Consider the following 19,571-nt stretch of genomic DNA (forward strand, 5'->3'; position numbering starts at 1 on the left):
GTGGGACTGGGTCGACCCCATTAGCACCAGGGCTTAGCCATGGCTCAGTTAATAACGGAACTGTTCCGGGCCTTTCCTGGAACCAAGGACCTCAGTGCTTGCGATGCTCTGACGTTGCCTGCCTGCGTGATAGGGGTGAAGCAGTGCCCAGCCCATGAGAGACACTCAGGTGTTTGTGGGAGCAGTAGATACCACCTGGGCTCGGTGGCAAGCCAGATGTGAATCTGCAGCCCATGTCTACGCTCACTTTTTTTTTTTTTTTTTTTTGACAGGCAGAGTGGATAGTGAGAGAGAGACAGAGAGAAAGGTCTTCCTTTTTGCTGTTTGTTCACCCTCCAATGGCCGCTGCGGCCAGCGCATCGTGCTGATCCGAAGCCAGGAGCCAGGTGCTTCTCCTGGTCTCCCATGCGGGTGCAGGGCCCAAGCACTTGGGCCATCTTCCACTGCCCTCCTGGGCCACAGCAGAGCTGGACTGGAAGAGGGGCAACCGGGACAGAATCTGGCGCCCCGACTGAGACTAGAACGCTGTGTGCTGGCGCCACTAGGCGGAGGATTAGCCTGTTGAGCCACAGCGCCGGCTTACTCTCACTGTTTAAGGATTTATTTATTTGAAAGGAAGAGTGATACAGAGAAAGGGAGAGAGAGAGAGAACGAGATTTCACTCCCCGCATGGCTGCAGCAGCCAGGTCTGGACCAATCTGAAGCCAGGAGCCCACGTGGGTGGCAGGAGCGCGAGTACTGGGTCATTGCCCACTGCCTTCCCAGGTGCGTTAGCAGTAAGCTGGATTGGAAGCGGAGCACTGATATGGATATGGGATGGCCCGTCACAAGCAGCTTAACCTGCTGGGCCACAGTGCCGGTCCCCTGAGGCTCTTCCTGATCCTCATTGTTCCCACCTGTGAGACCAGACAAACCCAGCCATGTGGGCTGCTGTGACGCTTAAGTAAGACTTGGGGTTGTGCGGCCTCTTCCATGCCAGTTTCCTTGCCCGACTCCTTTTCCTTCCTCAGGGTAGGGGTGCGGGATGTGGGCAGTAGTGGAATTTGAGAGACAGGGCCCGTGCCTGTGGGAGAGGAGATTTTCATATGCAGCAGAACGGGGGTGCTTGGGAAGGGACCTCGGCATGGCCAGCAGCAGACAGGGAATTCCCACACGGTAGAGGGAAAGACCGTAGGGGCAGGAGCCTAGCTGCCTGGTCCTGCCACCTACACGCGGCGTCACCCTGGGCCGGGAGGAGAGCCTTCCGTGCCTCTGTGTTCTCCTCTGTGAAATGGGGAGGATGACAGTTCAGGTACGGTTGCTGCAAGAATTAGATGAACTATTTAAAGCCCTGGCATTGTTGAAGAACTCATGCTCGATGCGGAGGTCGTGGCCCCCCAACATTTAAGTGGGGACAGAGGGTGTCAGACTTCCTTCAGTTAAAGTGAGCTGAGTTTTGCACGCACCGCAGGCCCCCGGGCCGTTGGGCCTGGCAGGAAAGCCTGCTTGCCTGTACCTTGTCTTGGGGCCCCTGGAAGCACTCAGCTGCCTGAGACCCAAGAACCACAGAGCTGGGACTGGGGTGGTGGCGGGGCCGTCCCCACCGGCTGGGCTGACCCCCGCGCTCTGTCCCCTCCCCAGACCACAAGTACCAGCACGTCCCGGCATCTGAAAGGCTCTCACCTGGCTGACTACGAGCTCACCTACTTCCTGGAGGCTGCCCTGCAGAGCGCCTACGTGAAGAACCTGAAGAAGGGGTAGGTCCTGGGCAGCCCTCAGCCCCGCCGCAGAGGCCGGTGCTGGGAGGGGAGCGCCAGGATCCGGGAAGCCGCAGAAGCGATAAAACCAGCATGTGCTTGGGAGGAAAACTGAGAGCAGGCTTGGCTCTCAGGAGGGGAGACCACAGGAGCCTGGGGAGCTGGGGGGCCGGGGAGAGGGCCAGGGACAGGCAGTCGGGACAGTCGGGGGTGTCCACTGGGTTGAGGTGCAGGCCAGGTTGCATCGCCTCTCTTGGGCTCCTCTGAAACCCAATGGGAAGGCTGATGCCCACTCATTCTGACTTCTAAAGGGTGGGGAGGTGTGGTGGAAATGAAGGCCCCACGCCACTTTGGGGTGGGACTGTGAGAAGCTGCAGAACCAGGAGGCTGCTGTCCGTCCATCTGGCTGTGGGCTCCTGGGCGGGGACTGGGGTTTCCTGCCTGCCTCTGCAGCAGAGGTTTTGTTCTTTGCAGACACTGGGGCAGGGCTAGAGGTCATTGGCGCCAGATGAGGGGACTCAGGTGTGCCAAGTGCTGTCCCCGTGCGTGGGAGGCTCATCACTCCCCCACCCCACCTTTCTCTGCCTCCCCTCAGTGGTGTGGGGGGGGGTGAGGGAGGCCAAGGGTCAGGATCACACAGCTTTCTGGAATTCTCTGAGGGTTAACTGTCCTTTTTGGTGTGACTTAGCTATTGAATTTCACTTATGCCGTCTTCCCCATCGAGCTGTGTTTGAATAGGTGGGTCTTGCATGTGACACCGTTAAGCCAGACAAAACAAACTTAATGTTTTCTCCTACCCTCTGCTCAGTATGCAACACAGACTGCTGCTGTGACCCATGGCTGGGGTTCCTCCAGCTCCAGCAGGTGGTCCTGCCACCCAATTCAGTTCTGACATGAACTGGTAAGCTAGCGTTAGGGCAGACCCCACAGGCTCAGTCCTATGAGACTGTTGCTCCCTCCCCAACCCCACCCTGCCGTTCAGACACAAGTGGTATAGGTCCCAGAATGCCCATGGCTACTGTCTGACTTGGCTACAAATCAGAGGTCCCATGACCCCTTGCTTCTCAGGCTCACTGATTTGATGGCACAGCGGAGCCGTCCAGGACACGGAGTGGGGCAAGGGCGCGGGGCTTCCACGCCCTTGCTGAGTGTGAAAGTCCTCCGACCCCTGTGCTCCGGGGTTTTGTGGCGGTGTCGTTGTGTGGCCATGATTGAGGACATCATTGGCCATTGGTCATCAGCTCAACCCTCAGCTGGCTCTGGCCCTTTACAGAAAACACTTGACAAGCCCTGCTGTTGACAATCACTGTTAGCAGGTTGACATTATGTCTTCCATGTCTTCTGTGTTCAAGTATAGATAAGCAGACACATTTTTTCCTCTCTTTTTCTAAGCAATCAAAAGTAGCACCCCATAGTCCAGGCTGCGTGGATCCTGCCTCTTCCACTCAGGGCTCTTTGAGCAGGGGTGAGGACCATGCCTGCCTCATGGCATCACTGTGACATCAAGTCACCCAGAAGCACCTGCTGCCTCACAGCTGCTCAGGGCGTTGTTTATTGGTATTATTTTTCATGCTGTCCACAGCAAAACAGGCTGTGGCCCCAAACATGAACTTGACAACTTCCAGGCCAGGGACAGTCTGGTGTCCCCATTCGGGACATGTGGATCAGGAGGCCCAGGGAGCCAAGGAGGCTCACCCCCATGGTGGGCCTGGCATGGCCCTGGGCTCCTGAGACCACCTGCTCCTGTGGAGGAGTCCTGCACAGAGCACCAAGGAGCACCGTGGCCTCCACTCCACCCCCACAGCTGCTGTTTTGGTGTTTTTGCCGTTGCGGGCTGGTTCCTGTTGGCATCGCTAGGCAGCTCTCCCTGGAGACTGCCATTGCCCTTGCTTTGCTGTGCCCGGGGCCGCTGCCCAGAGCCCCCTCCCTTTGGGAACCCTTTCACCAGCCATGAATCTGGGGCACATGAAGAGGTGCCACCCTCGGCTCCCAGCTGCAGAGGCTGGAAGGAGGGGCCTGGGTCGGATCTGTGGCTTGTCAGCACCTCCGGGAGTGCAGAGGGAGCCTGTTGAGCAGGGTCAGCTGTAGCTTACAGAACACAGCCCGCCCGCTCATGGCCGTGGCGTCTTGGCGGAGGGGAGGAGCTGTGGTTGAGCCCTCCGGCGGACCCACAACCTTTGCTCTCTTTATTTGCCCTCCACAGCCGACAGCTTGCTGGCCACCTGCTCTGCGGAGTTGCAGGGGGCCAGGGCCATGCAGGCGGGGCCCTTGTGACTCGGCACTGGCACCCTTCACTACCAGGCTGTACTGCCTGGAGCTAAGCGTAGCGTTGGTCCCCTCAGTCTGCTCACGCTTGGCAGTGCCACGTCCCAGTGTCTGGTATGGCAAGTTGGATGTCCTTGCCACCTGGAGGATGTCGGTGAAGGGCCTGGGAGTAGGAGGCCACCGCATGGTCCTGGGCAGGTTCCTCCTCCACCCCTCTACTCGGTTTCTAAGATGGGGCTTCTGTTTGTCCTGTGCCCCAGGGGTGTGTGACGGCCCTGGAGAAGACAGCCTGGGCAGCTCTGGAGAGCCACGTCAGGGGCTACAGAGCCACTTCCTGCTGTTAGATCCAAGCCCTGCCTGCCTGCGGTTGGGAAGGGGGGGAGACCTTGCCCGGCACTCAGGGAGCTCACAGCCCCTCCGGGGGAACGGGCCTGAGGGGAGGACACCCCAAGTTCATTTCCCAGCCAGCCCGAGTGCCCACAAGGGGCCAGGCCTGCCCCTGCTGCTGACGCCCCCTCCCCTGATGGTAGTTGTACCCCAAAGGGGAGCCAATGGAGAAGGTTGGGCCGTGCTCCATACTAGGGAAGAGGAGGGGGAGGCCAAGAAGGGGTGCTGCCTGTGAGAGGGTGGCCCCTGCCAGCAGCTGAGCACAGTGCTAGGGGAGGAGTGGGGGGCAGGACCCCGGGCTGCAGAGCTCCCTGGAACCCCTGCTGAGCCTAGGCTAGGCCCACAAGCAGCGCCTGCGCAGCATCCAGCCTGAACACAGTTCCAGGAGCGTGGTGTCGTCCATTGTGCAGAGCGGGTGGCCTTGGCTGCGATGCCCTCCTGAGCTTGGGGCAGCCTGAGCCTCCCGCCTGCTGGCTCAGCCTGAGACGCTCCCCGGTTTCACCTGTGTTCCCCAGAAACATTCCTTTCTTCCGGGGGCCTTGCCCTATTGACCCAGCAGGTTCATTCTCACGGATGACTCCTGCCTCTTGCTCTGTGGCTGATGACAGGGCTTCTCACTGAGCCAGCGCCACCTCCCTGGGGCCGCCGCGTCCCCTCGCTGCCACTGGAGGGCAGCCGTGGACTCTGGTTGGAGCCTTGGCCCAGGCAGTTCTGAAGCCATGGGGCTGCCAGGAGGGGGCGCTTTTCTGATGGTTCTGGGGGCGGGGCCGGGGCAATGGCAGGTAGGCCTGGGGCTTGGCTGTAGGGGAGGCGTCTGAGAGGAGCTTGGTTCCCTGCCCACCCCAGCAGCTCGAGGGCGAAGCAGCGGGGGCTGGGGAGATCCGGATACAGACTGTCTGGCTCCCCTGGGCGGTGCTCATCTCTGTCAGTGGCTCTGACCTCATGAGAACCCAATGCCTGGTCACCAACCAAGACCAAGGTCTGGAGCCAACCCTGCGCCTTCACCCAGAGCAGACAAGGGGCCATTTCTCTCTGGATGGTTCTTTTCCCCCTCCTTGTGCCTGGCCCTGGCAGAATGCACTCTTTGCTCGGGGCTGGGAGTGAGTGTGCACTGAACCAGGTGGGGTGTGGATGGGTGTGTGTCTCATGCTTGTTCTTTTAAAAAGAGATTTTTTTTTAATTGCTATAGCCACATGTGTTCACTGTACCCAAATCAAATAGTGGGGAAGGGAATGTGTATGTTCTAAGGGAGTTCCCAGGCTTGGCAGGTTGTACGGTCCTGTGTAGCCTGGCTCGCTCTCTCCCCCACTCCCCCTGTATATGTATGATTGCACACTCCACTCGTGCCAGGTGGGTGTTGCAGTGAAGGGGCACGAAGCAGAGAAAACGCAGCCTGCTGTTCGGTGTGGCCCCTGTGGGGCATGCGTTCTGTGAGCTGTTCTCAGCCACCTCGTACCCAGAGGGCTGGGAAGGGCAGGAGACAGAGCCCCCGTGCCGTGAGCCTCCTGGCGTTCTGTGTCCTGTGCGAGGCCCAGTGCAGCCTCTCCTAACGCACAGCCTCTTCTTAGGAGCGGCTCGATCTTTGCCGCCTCACTGGAAAGGAAGGAAGGAGCCCGTTGCCTGGGCATCGTCCCTGCCTTCCTCTGGGGCTGGAGGTGAGGAGGAGAGTTCTAGTTCCTGAAGCAGACGATCTGGGGCTGCGGCAGGGGTGAGCAGCTTGATGAGAGCTGGAGCTTCCCCCAGCCTTGTTCCCTGATTCAGCCCTCCCGCCGTTGAGTCTGGCAACTGGCTGTGCCCCTCCGGGAACCTCTCAAACCCAGTGGGCGGCGCCAGCCCTGCCGCTGCTCTCCTTCGTGTGCAGCTATATCTGTTTGGGTTCCATTTAGTGTCAGTTCCACTGCAGTTTCTCATTTTCTCTTTCAAATCAAACCCACCCCTCTAGAAAAATACCCACCAAGCACTTACGTTGTGCAAAACACGTTGCACAGTGCCGAGTGAGCCAGCACCGTGGCTTCTCTAACAGACCGGGCTCCTTCCGTGCAGGGCTATGGGCAAGACAGCCACTCACTCATCCGGTCTCTTCATTTCTTGCACCAGCGTTTATCGAATGCCTCTTAGGAACAGGGCTGCAGACCACGCACTTGGTATGCAGTGAGTGCTTTGAAAAGACTTAGTAAGTTGAGCCCCAGGAATTCTGGGGTTCGATGACCAGGAGAGGAGAGTGTAGCTGTGCCAGGTCTACGGGCAGACACTGTCTGTCTCAGGGTGGAAGGAGTCACACCAGAACCCTGTGCTGCCTGCAGAAGCCAGCTTCTCCCCATGGCTCAGTGGTGGCCTGGAAAGGCGGGCACCTGCCAGGCTTTGGTTTTCCTGTTGGAAAAAGGCAGTGCCTGTGTTCTGCCATGATTTCTTGAGAGCCTTCTGGGGACCACGCATTGTGCTGTGCTTGCTAGGATAGCAAAGCCTGCCGGCAGCCCCCAGCTCATCAGAAGCTGCAAGGACTGAGCCCAGCAAAAGGCTTTGACAAACCGTGCACCGCTGTACGCTGCTGCTGAGGGCTCGCCGTCCCGTGCACAGCCCACCTACAGGCCTCCCTGAGACCAGCCGTTGCCCTTCACCCGTCACTACACATCTTCCTCTGTGTGTGTGTGTGTGTGTTCCTGGCCAATCAGGCTTTACTTTAGTTGGAATAAACGGCTTCCTGGCTTCTCCCCACGCAGCCCATTTCTGGGCCAGGGTTTGTTTGAGGCCCTGCTTGGATATTGTTGTAAGTGGGCAGCTTTGCTCAGAAAGGTCAGCAGGAGAGATGAGAACAAAGAGATCTTTCAAACTGGCCTTTCCCAGGGCAGCCAGAAACGGCTTGGAAGAGCCCAGGTCCTACCTGGCACAGGCGGCTGGAGCGCTGGGCCGGGATCTCTCAGGCCTAGGGCCATCTGGGGAGCCCTAGAGAAGGCCCATCTGGTTTCTCGCTTCTCAGCAGGGTAAGCCGAGGCACAGGGGCTTCCCCAGCGCTGCTGAGCAGGACAGCTGGGAGCCCACACCTGCCCCGTGCAGCCCCAGCCCCTGGCCCCTCTGTGCAGGGTCTCTCTGCAAAGGCACGCAATATAAACAGAGATGGACTCAGAACATGCCTGTGGATGCTTCTTTGCTTTGCTAAGGATTCCTGGGAGCTTAGTTAGATGCCAGAATCCCTTACAGGTTTGGAAATAGTAAAAAGATGATATTTGAGACCTAGGATCTCATTCAGACGTGGTGCTGATTCCTTCGTGTGTATGAGTGTGTGCGTGTGAGTGTGTGTATGTGTGTGTTTGTGTATGAGTGTGTGTGTATGAGTGTGTGTGCGTGTGAGTGTGTGTGTGTATTTGTGTATGAGTGTGTGTTTGTGTATGAGTGTATGTGTGTGTGTGTGTGTGTGTGGTAGAGTGTGGGGTCCCTGGGAGTCCGTGTTTCTCTGAGTCCCCAGGTTTTGCCCATCTGCTGCTCCAGGACTGTTGGCCATGTAGAGACCAAAGGCTGAGCGTGTCTGGCAGTGGCACAGAGGACAGTCCTCGTTGGGTGGGCGGGGAGGAGGAGAGGGGACTGTGGCCATTCTGTGCCCTGGCTCCTGGTAGCAGCTGGGCCAAGCTGGCAGGGAGGAGGCCAGGCTGGCAGGTGGCCTGCAGAGTGGAAAATCCCCCACTGGCCCAGGAGCTGCCAGCTTCGTCTGAGCCACTGGGCCCAGGCGTCCTCGGGCCCAGCCCACCTCAGCAGAGTTCTGGTGCAGTCTGGGTTCCAGCCATTGCCTCTGTTTCCTGGTGGCTCACACACTCTGGGCCTTGAAGCTGTCCTGGCCATGGCTGGTGCCAGGCTGTCCCCTCTGCTGAGCTGGCCTGGCCAATTGCTTCCTCTACAGCTCGGAGGCAGAGGCCTTGGTGGGACAGACGAGCCCCTGCTGAAGGCCCCTCCTCCTCCTGGGGCCTGTGGGTCCCCTGTGGGGTCAGGCTGGTAGAAGAAAGAAGGACACAAAGCTTCAGGGTCCACTCGGGCACCCTGTGCCCTCTCCCACTCATGTAACATAAGGTGCATTAAAATGTGAGTTCCATGGTCTTAAGAGCCGGAATAGGAGGAGAAAGGGCAGCGGTGTTTACTGAGCCCCTGCCACCCACCGAGTGTGCTTGGGGCCGCAGGTGCACCATCTCCATGGAAGCACCGTGAGGAAAGTCGGGAGACCAAGACTTGGAGTACAGTTTGAGGATCTGGCGTCAGAGCACCTGTCTCCGTGGTCGGTTGTCTCTTCTGAAACCTGGCTTCTCAGACTAGAACAGGAAGACTCTGGGGCGGGAGCTAAACCAGTGGTTCCCAAACTGGGGTGTCCAGTGGAACCCCCTGGGGACTTGGGAAGGGCTGCATTGCTGGGCCCCACCCCAGAGTTTCACATGAGCAGGTCTGGTTGGGGGCTCAGAACAGGCGTTTCCAACAAGTTCCTGTGATACGCTGCCGGTCCAGGGCCCACACTTTGAGTACCTCTGGCCTAAACCATCGTTGGTCCCAGGTGAGATGAGTACCTCTTGTGATACACAGGCGGTTTTAAGTGACGCAGACATTGACTCTTGAGAAAGACTTCCGTGTTTAATATCTGCTGGCAAAAAGTAACCACCTCAAGGCCATGCATGATGTCAGGTATTTGTGACTAAGGTGAGATGTCTACCCAAGGAGAAAGACATAAAAACGTTGCATCCGTAACGCAGGAGACGTGCCGTGCGTGGTGGACAACGTGAAGGTGGGATTCAGACCCAGATGCCGGGGGGCACTTCCCAGATGAGGAGTCTTCGGCCCGCAGAGGTGAACTGCTTCCCCGGGCCGCAGGGCAGCAGCAGTACCTGCACCGAACCACCTCTGAGGGGCTGAGGTTCTTGCTGCGTCACCACTCCCAACTTTGTCACGGCCCTGGACAGGCTAGGGAAAGGCACTGTGACTCCGACCCCAAGCTAAGGGACATTGTCTCCATTCTCAGCCCTAAAGCCAAGCGCCTGTGCTTATAATGTTGGTAGCTGCGCACTTCCGGCTTTCGTTTCTGGAGCCTGAGCTTCTTGGAAGGCGAAGGTCTTGATCTGAAAACTTGTCCTGCTGTGGCTCTGGGGTCCCTGAGCCCCAGGAAGCCACATGGAAGGGGTTCTCGGGGCCTGGGGCGAGGGTGGGGCACTGGAGGGGCCAGGAGGATCCAGCTGGCTTCTGTGAGTCAGCGGCCCCCAGAGAGGCCTTGGGGACAGCTTTGCAGGCTGCAGGCCACAGCGCATTAGTGGTTATCAGATCGATGGGCTGCAGCCAGCACTTTACAAAGTCGGAGTAGTGGGGAGGTAAAGGAGAGGCTGCCCGAGTTGATCGCTCACAGTAGTGGTCGGTATTGTGTCGGGAAATTTTCCCCAGTCTTTTGTAGGGGAAGTATGTACTGAGTTGCAATGTGAGGTCGAGTTTTCATTGTGGATATCACTGCAAAAAGCCTGGACTTATGGCAATGCGCAGAGAGCTGCCTGGAGCGGTGAGCCTGGGCCCCGGGGCAATGCAGGGCTGTAGGAAGCCCTGGTAGTAACGACCAGGAGGACAGGGTGGATTCCGGAGTTGCCCGGATGCAGCCAGCGATGGGGGAAGACTTGAGGTTCTCGGGTGGAGATGACACCTTATTTGCTGTACACAGTCTTGGTATGAACCGGAATCCCGAGGCTCTTTGGTTTTGTCCAGCACTTGAGGCCGCTGGGGCCACAGCTCTGACCTCTCATTCTAATGACTGAAGGGCTCGCCTAGGGCTTCAGCTGGCAGACTCCTCCCAGGGTACGTGTCTTAGCGGGAGCTGGACTGCTAAGGCCCCTGCTCCTGCTGGTCTCCCCACAGGAACATCGTGAAGGGCATGAGAGAGCTCCGGGAGGTTCTACGCACCGTGGAGACCAAAGCCACGCAGAACTTCAAAGTGGTAATGTGGGGGCGGGGGCCACTCCGGGCAGAAGTCCTAGCCGGTGACCCCTGTGTGCTCCTTCCTCCTTCGTGGCAGACATTGCTAATCGAGCTCAGCATCCTTCTCCCCACAGCCTCACAGACAGCGCCTAGCGTTAGATCGGATTTAAAATCTACTGCCAGCCCTTCCCAGAGCCAAACGGTTTCCTAGCAAGGTGGATGCTAACTCTTAGGGATCTGTTTATGATCCTAAGAATAACACTGGCTCTGCTTTCCCACCCCAGCCCAGGCCTGCCTTCCTAGGCCTTATTAACTTCTTCCAAAATCAGAGCCACCAGCTGCTTCTCGCACACAAGTTCTCGGTCAGGGATCAGAGAGGCATCTGGTAGAGAGAGCCACGAGCCTGCAAGAGCCTGCTGAGTGCCGAGAGCTATGCTGGCCTCCCTTATCTGGGAGACGAGGAGACGAAAGCTGAAGCCAGGGCCAGCAGACGGTGGAAAAGCTCCATGCAGGAGGGGCCTACAGAAATGAGCAGACCCCGTGGGAGTGGAGCCGTGGGGGGTGCTCTGAGGGCTGCACACCACAAGGAGGCAGATTCAGCTGGAGGTGGGCAGAGGGTGTGGGAGGACGTACAGGGAAGGCTGGCACCCATGCCTGGGTGTGATTCCCCCACTCTCTGCCAGGTGGCGGCCAAGCACCTGGCGGGGGTCCTGCTGCACTCCCTGAGTGAGGAGTGCTACTGGAGCCCCCTGTCCCACCCTCTGCCGGAGTTCATGAACAAGGAGGAGAACGTCTTCGTCACACAGGCCTTGCGGAGACCGCAGCTCTACGAAGGAGACAAGTAAGTTTTGCCTGCCTCGTGGGGCCACACCTGGACAGGGGCTTGCTGGCGGCTGCTCTCTCTGACCTGCACCTGCGCCCAGCCCACTGCCTGGCAGGCTCCCTAGGATCCAGGGAGCCAAGGAGATGAGAGAAGGAGGTCTCAGTGTGGGGATGGGGCGAGGATCCTGCCAGGTACCCGTGGCCAAACGAATGTTGGTGCTCCCTGCCTTCCTGGTGGTCTGGCCTGTTGCATCCTGCTCTTGGTGCCGGTCATGGAAGGCAGGGTCTGTGGCAACTGCCCTCCTGGCCCCTCGCCCCAGCTCCTTCACACAGCGCTGGGCGCTGGAAGGGGGGTGTGTGTGTGTCCTGAGCACCTGCAAGATTCCGACCTGGCCACCACCACCCACCACAGCCTTTCCGCCCGGTCATTCTGGAGCGTATAAAAGAGCCACAGGTGGCATCCGGTGGCCATGAATTATTCAGGAGAGGGTCACCTTACCAGGGCTGGTGCTGACTCGAGGCAGAGGGCCCACGTGACGGGCCAGGCACTGTCGATGCTGGAGCCAGGGCTGCCGTTTGTGTCTTTCAGCCTCTACTGCCCCAAGGATAACATTGAGGAAGCGCTCCTGCTGCTGCTCATCAGCGAGTCCATGGTAAGCCCAGGGTGTGCCTTGGGGCCTCTGGCCCTGTGGACTAGGGCTGTGGGGCTTGGGTGCATCCCAGCGATGCCCCCAAAATGGGAGCTTCTCGGCGCCACCCCTGCAGGCGGGGAGTGAGTCTGGCTCGCTGGGCTTGGGTTCAGCTGCATTGGGGGGCCTGGGTTCTGTCCCTTAATGGGTGCAGGGTTCCCACCTCCTCTTCTGGGATCACAAAACGTGGTTCTCTGCAAGTCTGTGCCTTCCTCCAGAAGCTCTGTGCCAGGTGCTGGGATAGGGTGGGCGTGGTGGGAGCCCATGCTGCAGAGGCAGGAGGCCTGCGAGCAGGTTCTGGCTCTGAGGGCGGCCGGTCGTTTTGTGTCTCTGAGCCTCAGTTTCCTCCCCGTAAGATGACGTCACTCACGGAGGTAAGCATGCTCCGTGAAGGGGCTCATGTGTCCATGCAACAGCTGTCGACCAACTCATGCAAACTGCTGTTTAAACATTGTTTAAAGATTTTTTTATTTATTTGAAAGGCAGAGTTACATAGGGAGAGGGAGAAACAGAGAGAGAGATATTCCATCCACTGGTTTACTCCCCTAATGGCTGTGACAGCCAGGGATGGGCCATGCCAAAGCCAGGAGCTAGGGTCTCCGGCTGGGTTTCCCACATGAGTGGCAGGAGCCCAAGCACTTTCACAGGTACATTAGCAGGGAGCGGGATCAGAAGTAGAGCAGTGGGACATGAACCAGCACCCATATGGGATGCTGGTGTTATAAGCAACAGCTTAACTCACAACACCACAATACTGGCCCCTAGACTTTTTTTTTTTTTTATGATTTTTAAAATTTATTTGAAAGGCAGAGTGATGGACCAGTGTTGTGACATAGTGGTAAATCTGCCATCTGCAACACCAGCATCCCATATGGGCACTAGTTCATGTCCCAGCTGCTCCACTTCTGATCCAGCTCTCTGCTAATAGACAGAGAAAAGCAGCGGAACATGGCCCAAGTGTTTGGGCCCCTGCCGTCCATGTGGGAGATCTGCATGAAGCTCCTGGCTCCTGACTTTGGCCTGGTCCAGCCCTGCCTGTTGTGGCCATCTTGGGAGTGAACCAGTGCATGGAAGATCTCTCAGTGTGTGTGTTTCTTTCGAACTTTGACTTTCAAATAAATAAATAAATCTTTAAAAAAAAAATCAACAAAAACACTCACACACACACACACACACACGGAAAGGGAGAGAGAGAGAGAATCTTCCATCTACTGGTTCATTCCCCAAGTGGCCGCAGCAGCCAGGAACTGTGTGTGACCTACAAAAACAACAGTTTCATATAGTTCAGTGTAATTCTAATATCTTCCCATCTTACAGATGGGAAAAGCGAGGATCCAGCCAGGAATGTATCTTGGTCCAAGTCACTAACAAGCTTTTCAGCCATGGTTCCAACTGCACACGTCTCCGTTGGTAGCTTCTAATGCACAGGACATGGAGCTCAGGCCCCTGGATTTCAGCGTTGGTGCTGTCCCTCGCTAACTCCTCTGATCCTGGTTTTTCTCATCCGTTCGGGGCCAGGAAGGTCGTGTTGAGGATCAGATGCAGCACGTGTTGTGGAGCGCTTTGTAACCAGGACGTGCCTGTAGGTATGGGCTAGTCATCAGTGTTGGTCCTCGGCGGCCTCTGTCTCCAAGTGAAGAATGGTCTTTTCCCAGTATGCGGTCCAGGTGAATCTTGCCCAGTGCGTTTCCCTCCAGGCGTCTCTTTCCCTTTTGTGAGAGGCAGTGTGGCTGGCTGAACCAGGGAAGGGGACCCCTCCCGCTCACCAGGCTGTCCCTCAGAAACTTCTGCAGCTCGTGCAGCCCAGAGACTGCCTGGAGGCTCTTTGCTCAATGGCTGGGAAGCACATGCCGCCCTGGCATTGGCTGGTTTGCTCCGTCTTGCTCACGCCCATCCCACCCACTGTGAGGAACCCAGGGAGCTTCGGTGCCCTGTGTCCTGATGCCTTTCCTCGTGTTTCTGGGGTCTGGTCTCTTGGCCCGCGGTGGTTTCTCAAACCTGCCTTCCCTCCTGCCTCAGGTTTGCATGCTTCTTTCCTGCCAGCCATTGCGCCCTGATCTCACACCTTGGCTGAGCACCAAGGCACCATGTACCCTCAGCTTGGCCTCTGTGTACCTTCCCGTCTTTCTCTGCTCTCTCTCAGATGGGCTTGGGGAGAAACCTTTAGAACAGCAGCTTGCAATCTTGACTGCTCCGTGGGTTCTCCCAATGTCTGCAGAATTCACTGTGCTGTAGTAAAAGTGATACCTGCAGAGCGAGCCTGTGAGGCACAGGCGTCGTGCCTCTAGGCATCCTCGAGGATGTCCCAAGCAGCTGCTCCAGGTAGGGGCGTTCGCAGGCGTCTGAGCCTGGCAGCCCCTGTCCTATGATCTGCAGCTCAGAGGAATAACCGCATGGCATCTGGGTGTGGGGCTGGTGCCTTCAGTATGGCTTCGTTACAAACTGACTCTGTGACCAGCATGATGAGGGAGTGCTTATCTCTGAGGAGACAAGTAGAAACCTTGCACATACTTTTACAGGATTATAAGGGATGTGAATTATAACTGGTGGCAGAAGATTTATGTTTTGGGCCTAGTTTAAGTCTTTGGTGCCAAGTGGTATTTTAAAGTCTATCCATCCACTGATCTACCCACCCATTCATCCACCTGTCCAACTCCCCACCCCCCTTTCCATCCATGCATCCACCCACCCACCCACCCACCCAGACTTCTTTCCTTCCATCCATGCATTACCCACTCGCCCACCCATCTACTTGCCATCCCTCCACCCATCTGATCTTTCATCATCTATCCATCCTGCCAGTCAGTCTTGTTGGAGCAGCTACGGCATACTGGAGCATGCCCGGCATTTACAGAGTTCGATCACAGTCCCTGCCCTGGTATACCCTCACCTGGTGTAGTCTGTGGCCAGGATGTAGAAGATATCCTGGTCTCTATCAGAAAGAAGTCTCTCCATCTGCTCAAGTAGAAATGTGAATTTTAGTTGTTAAAAGAGCCATGCACAAGAAAGAGAGAGAGAGAGAGAGAGAGAGAGAGAAAAGGCACCAAACCAGTCTGACTCTCTCAAATGCTTGGGACAGTAGATGATGCAGTGAGCTTTGTCGTTCGCAGAATGCCAATGCTGGGCATAAATATATATGCTAAAGCGACAGGATCCTTGGGGCCCCGTTCCATTCAGCTGGGGCAGAAGCTGCAGGTGGGACAGGCACTTGGGAAGCGAAGGGTAGAGAGGCCTCCTGCTGTGGAGGGAGGGAGGAACGGGGGAATAAGTCCCTGGGACCAGGGACCCTGCAGGTTAACAAACTGACTTTGTGCCTTGGCCCAGGCTGCACATCTGGCAGTTTGAATCTTGCTTTTGCTGTGCACAACCTGTGTGGCCCAGGCAAGTTTCTTACCCAGCTGCATCTCAGTTTTGTCATCTGTAAAATAGAACTAATACGGTCTGTCTTGCAGGAGTGTGGATGGACTAAGTACAAACTGAGCACTGAGGTGCCTGGTACATTCTGATTTGTTCTGTGTGCAGAAATGTTCATTTTGTCCCGAGAAATACTTGGGTCTGACTTAGCCATTTTTGAAAACAACTAAGTTCAGATCTGGTTGGGTTGAGGATATCATTCAGCTTAAAAAAAAAAAAAAAAAAAGAAAGAAAGAAAGAAAGAAAAGAAAAGAAAAGAAAAAAAAAGAAAGTACTTCCTGGGCTTGATTCCATTTGGAACTCAGCAGATGGGCACAGATTGTCCCAGCTCTTGGCACCTGCTCTGCAGAAAGCTGTGCTGCAAAGGGTCTGAGAACGCTGCCAGCTCAGAGCCCTGGGCTCAGCAGAGGCGGGAGAGCCGCGCTGCCCCGCAGGAGCCTGCGACGGCAGGAGAGCGCAGGCTGGCATGGGCCTGGCCCGGTCGTCAGGTAGTGGAGGCCGTCACAGAGCGTGTTATTTCTTGGCTCTGGGGACTGGCAGCTCCGGCACCAGTGGTAGTTATGCCTGCCAGTGGGGGACAGCAGCAGAATTGGAATGGGACCGCGTCCTCCACAGAGGGGCAGGTGCTGGGCACAGATCTGCCGCGAGCCTTCTCTCCAGGGTTGGGGGTGGCGGCAGCAGGCCCAATCTGTGGCCAGTGGCGGCAGGGGTGGGGCGGAGACAGCTTCTGAGAATGAACACACGGCACCGGGGGCGTGTTCTCTGCAGGGAAGTGGTGCCCCAGGCCCTGGGGAGGCAGAGTGTCTGAGAGCTCACTGGGGTCCCAGTCCCCCTCTCTGTATGCCTTGGGCAGCTCCTCCGACCTCCCTGGGCCTCCTTCAGTCCTCTTGTCTGTCAAACAGGACACAAGCAGGTTGTTGGCGAGTCGCCAGCTGCCTCCTGGAAAGTGCACAGCAGGGCTGGTCCCCTTCCTTCTCTGAGACCGGAGTCCTGTTTGTGTCTACAGTCAGGGGGAGAAACAGGGTCAGGAGGAAGCAGAGGCCAGTGCCATCCGAGGCCCTGTGGCCAGCAGAGGGTGGGGATGGGCCTGCCTCTCACGAGATGGGAGGGAGCCCGCAGAGCAGCCAGGAGGCAGCTACAGCACCACAGTCCTGAACTGGGCCCCAGAGCATCAGCCTCAGCTCCTGGAACCTTCCACAAGGTCCTTCTACGTCTTAGTGTCCTCATCTACAGGGAGAGTGGTCAGTGCAGTGTTTTCATCCCTGCCTCCACCAGGGGTTCCTGTGAAGCCAGATGAGACCATGGATGTCACAATCCAGCTCTCAAAGGAGTCGTGCTTAGCGCCCGTAGGGCTGCCCACTTGGATGGGAACTGCCCTGCCTCGGGTTCCCGTGGGCCAGCCTGCCTGGAGAAGGGGACCCTCAGGGGCCCCTCATGCAGCCCATGCCTTTAGCCTGTGGAGACTTGTCCAAGACCAAAAGTGACCAGGCTGGTGAGTGGGCTGCTGGATGAGGGGAGTGGGCAGGAGCACAGCTTCTTCCACCTCCCCTCTCCTGACCCGCCACGAACATGGGACCGGTGTCCTGCAGTCCAGGAGAGGCCACCCTGGGCCACAGGAGCAGGGACGACTGCCTGAGCCTGGTCGTGGCCTCAACTCGTGGTTAAACAAAAGCAGTGCATGCACGGAGTGGGGTTGTGGCTGTGAGCACCAGCCGGCAAGAAGCCGCCGAGAATGTTCTGTTATTCCGAGAGCAGTGAGGAGGAGGATGCTAAGGAAAGAATGTGGTGTCCACGAGTGGCTCTAAGGGTTCCCAGAACCTTTGCGTCTGTTCCTGCACTTGACCTGGAGGGTTTCCTAGAGAAGGGGCCACTTCAGTGATGGGAGAAGGGAAAGCGTGTGGCTGGGACTAGTTCAGGCCAGGCTAGAGCTGGAGGCTGGCCACCGAGCCCAGGGAGAAGGAGGTGGGCATTCGGGCCCTGGGAAGGGGCCAGACACCCACCTGTTGTATTCCCCGGCCTCTGAGCTGCAGACCAGTTTCTACTCCATCATGGCTCACCCGACAGCCCCCAAGGCTTCCTTCGTCCCTGTTTCCTCCTACCCCACCCCGTTGCCATGGCTACACACACACACACACACACACCCCACACAGAGGCATGGTGGAAACCACCCCAGCATTTCTCAGCAGCCCTGCCCCAAGGCCATGGTAGCAGTGTGGCCAGCCTCTGCTCCCAGCCTCCTCTGGGGAACCACAGCTCCCTCCTGGCATGGGCACCGGGCACACCAGCCCTGAGGACCCCTGAGAGGACGTCCTCCCTGCTGCCTGCCTGGGCCCGGTCACCAGGAGGAGGATGGCACTGCTGTCCTCTCTCCTGTTCCCATGATTCTGACCTAATTAATGTCTGGTTCTGAGCCCCCTCCCCCTCCCCCAGACACACATCCAGAGGCACTGTTCTCTCAGGGCCATGTAGGGTGCACTCGAGTGTCACTCTCTGTGGTGAGGTGGGGGACAGCGGTACAATGCCTGGTGCTTAGGGCCTGGCTTCTCCTGTGACAGGGGTCAGGGATGAGGGCTGCAGGGACAGATGGGCTTGGGAGGAACCACAAGGTACCATGTTGACAGAGGGAACCACACCGTGACCAAAGACAGGCCCCAGTGTTGACGGGGAGCTCCGTGTGGCTGGAGAGGGGACGTGGGCCAGGTGCGTAGCCACAGAAGGGACTTGGGTTTTATTCTGAGCAGTGGTGGGTGAGCTCGCCCTCCCCCGAGGCACCAGCTCTGCACAGAGGGTCCCGGGGACCTGGAGGTGCCCAGGCTTCCCACAGCCTCTGCGTCTGAGCCGCCTCTGTAGATGCCTGGCCCTGCCCCTTCCATTGTAACCTTTCCCTCCCTCCCCGAGTCCTAGGTCCCATCCCATCGGGCTGAGTCCTGCCCTGCTACTGCCTCCCCTCCCCTCTGCTGCCTGGGGGAGGAATGGGGGGGGCGTGGCCAGGGGCAGGGCCAGGCTCCTATTCCTCAGTGAGCCCGCCCTTGCCCAACTTCTCCCCAGGATCTCCTCCCTCTCCAGCTTGGTGGCTGTGGGGGTGTATTTCCCTGGGAGGGAGGGGCTCTCTTAGCACTCCTCCCTCCTCACCTGCCCTCTCTTAACCCTTTGGGGCCTCTGACCAGCTCCTGTCCACTCGGCTGATTCCAGGGCTCAGGCTTTCTGGGCCTTTCCTAGCATCCTTGACACCTCCTCCTGGGCTTGTCCGTGTCCACAGGGCAGTGGGTGGCACCCATTGGTTGTGGTGGGAGAAACAGCCCTCAGGACAGCTGGCTACAGGTCTGCTTCCCTGCCTGAAATGCTCCCCGGGGTGAGTCACCTCCTTGGGTTCCTGCTGGCACTTTGGCTTCCAGAGGCTTCTGCGGGAATGCACTTGAGCCCTGCACTGCAAGATGCACTCAGAGTCTGCAGGCCTGAGGCTTCGGGGCTTCTGCCTCTGCAGCCACTTAGCCTGGGGAGGGGGAGAGAGTGGCCCTGCCCAGAGGGAGGCCGTGAGGACCACCTGGTGGGCAGGAAGGAGGCGAGGGCCTGCTGAGGGACACCCCGGGTTTAAGGGTGTCCGATTGTGCTGCAGACGTGTGCTTGGTGCCAAGGGCATTGTGTGGGGAAGCAGAGAGGCTTAGACAGCAAGAGCGATGCTGGCCAGAGACCCATTTGGAGGACAGGAGAGGAGCCCAGCTTTGCCTCAGCTCAGCACAGCTCCTGAGGGTGCTAGGGGATTTGCACGGTGGGAGTGGTTTCAGACCCCACATGCTCTCAGCCTGGTTAGTGCATAGGCACCCCCCTCCCAGCTCTCGCCTCTGGTCAGCTGCTCCCTCTGTGCCCTGTCTCTCCTGCCCCTGACCTGAGAGCTACCCCAGTCATGGAAGTGGGCCTGGGGGAGACCACATGCCATGGCCACAGAACCAGAGGGTGTTGTGCCCCAGTGAGGGGTTTCTTCTCGGGGTCGTGCAGAATCACCTACACATGAAGCACACTTTCCCCACCCTCCCCTCCCTGTGCAGCCATCTGGCGACACTGTATGCCAGCGAGGGAGCCCTGGAGTGCGGGGCCAGAGATGAGAGTCGTGAGGGTGGGAAGGGGTGGGGATGACAGGGTCCTTGTCAAAGGGATTTGGGGGCTGAAGAAGGAGAGAAGAGGGCCCTGAGGGCCGCAGCACGACCCGACAAGTTTCCCATCTGATCATGGGAAACTGGAACCATGGGGACTTGCAGACACACAAGGAGCCGTCCCCCAAGTCCACTGCCTATGCACAGTGCTGTCCCATAGCAGGTTAAGTCATTGCCTG

At 58.0% G+C, this 19,571-nt stretch overlaps 1 protein-coding gene across 3 annotated transcripts in view; it reads left to right on the plus strand.

The window, feature by feature from the left end:
- Nucleotides 1-19,571, plus strand: part of TTC7A (tetratricopeptide repeat domain 7A) — a 132,173-nt gene that overhangs the window by 60,032 nt on the left and 52,570 nt on the right. For all 3 annotated transcript variants that reach the window (XM_062209395.1, XM_062209396.1, XM_062209394.1), the window contains 4 exons: nt 1,621-1,736; nt 10,257-10,335; nt 11,000-11,157; nt 11,728-11,791. In XM_062209395.1, coding sequence (XP_062065379.1) covers nt 1,621-1,736; nt 10,257-10,335; nt 11,000-11,157; nt 11,728-11,791 — 417 coding nt within the window. The remainder of the gene's footprint in view (nt 1-1,620; nt 1,737-10,256; nt 10,336-10,999; nt 11,158-11,727; nt 11,792-19,571) is intronic.

The sequence above is a fragment of the Lepus europaeus genome, chromosome 13 (assembly GCF_033115175.1).
Source record: "Lepus europaeus isolate LE1 chromosome 13, mLepTim1.pri, whole genome shotgun sequence".
NCBI lineage: Eukaryota > Metazoa > Chordata > Mammalia > Lagomorpha > Leporidae > Lepus > Lepus europaeus.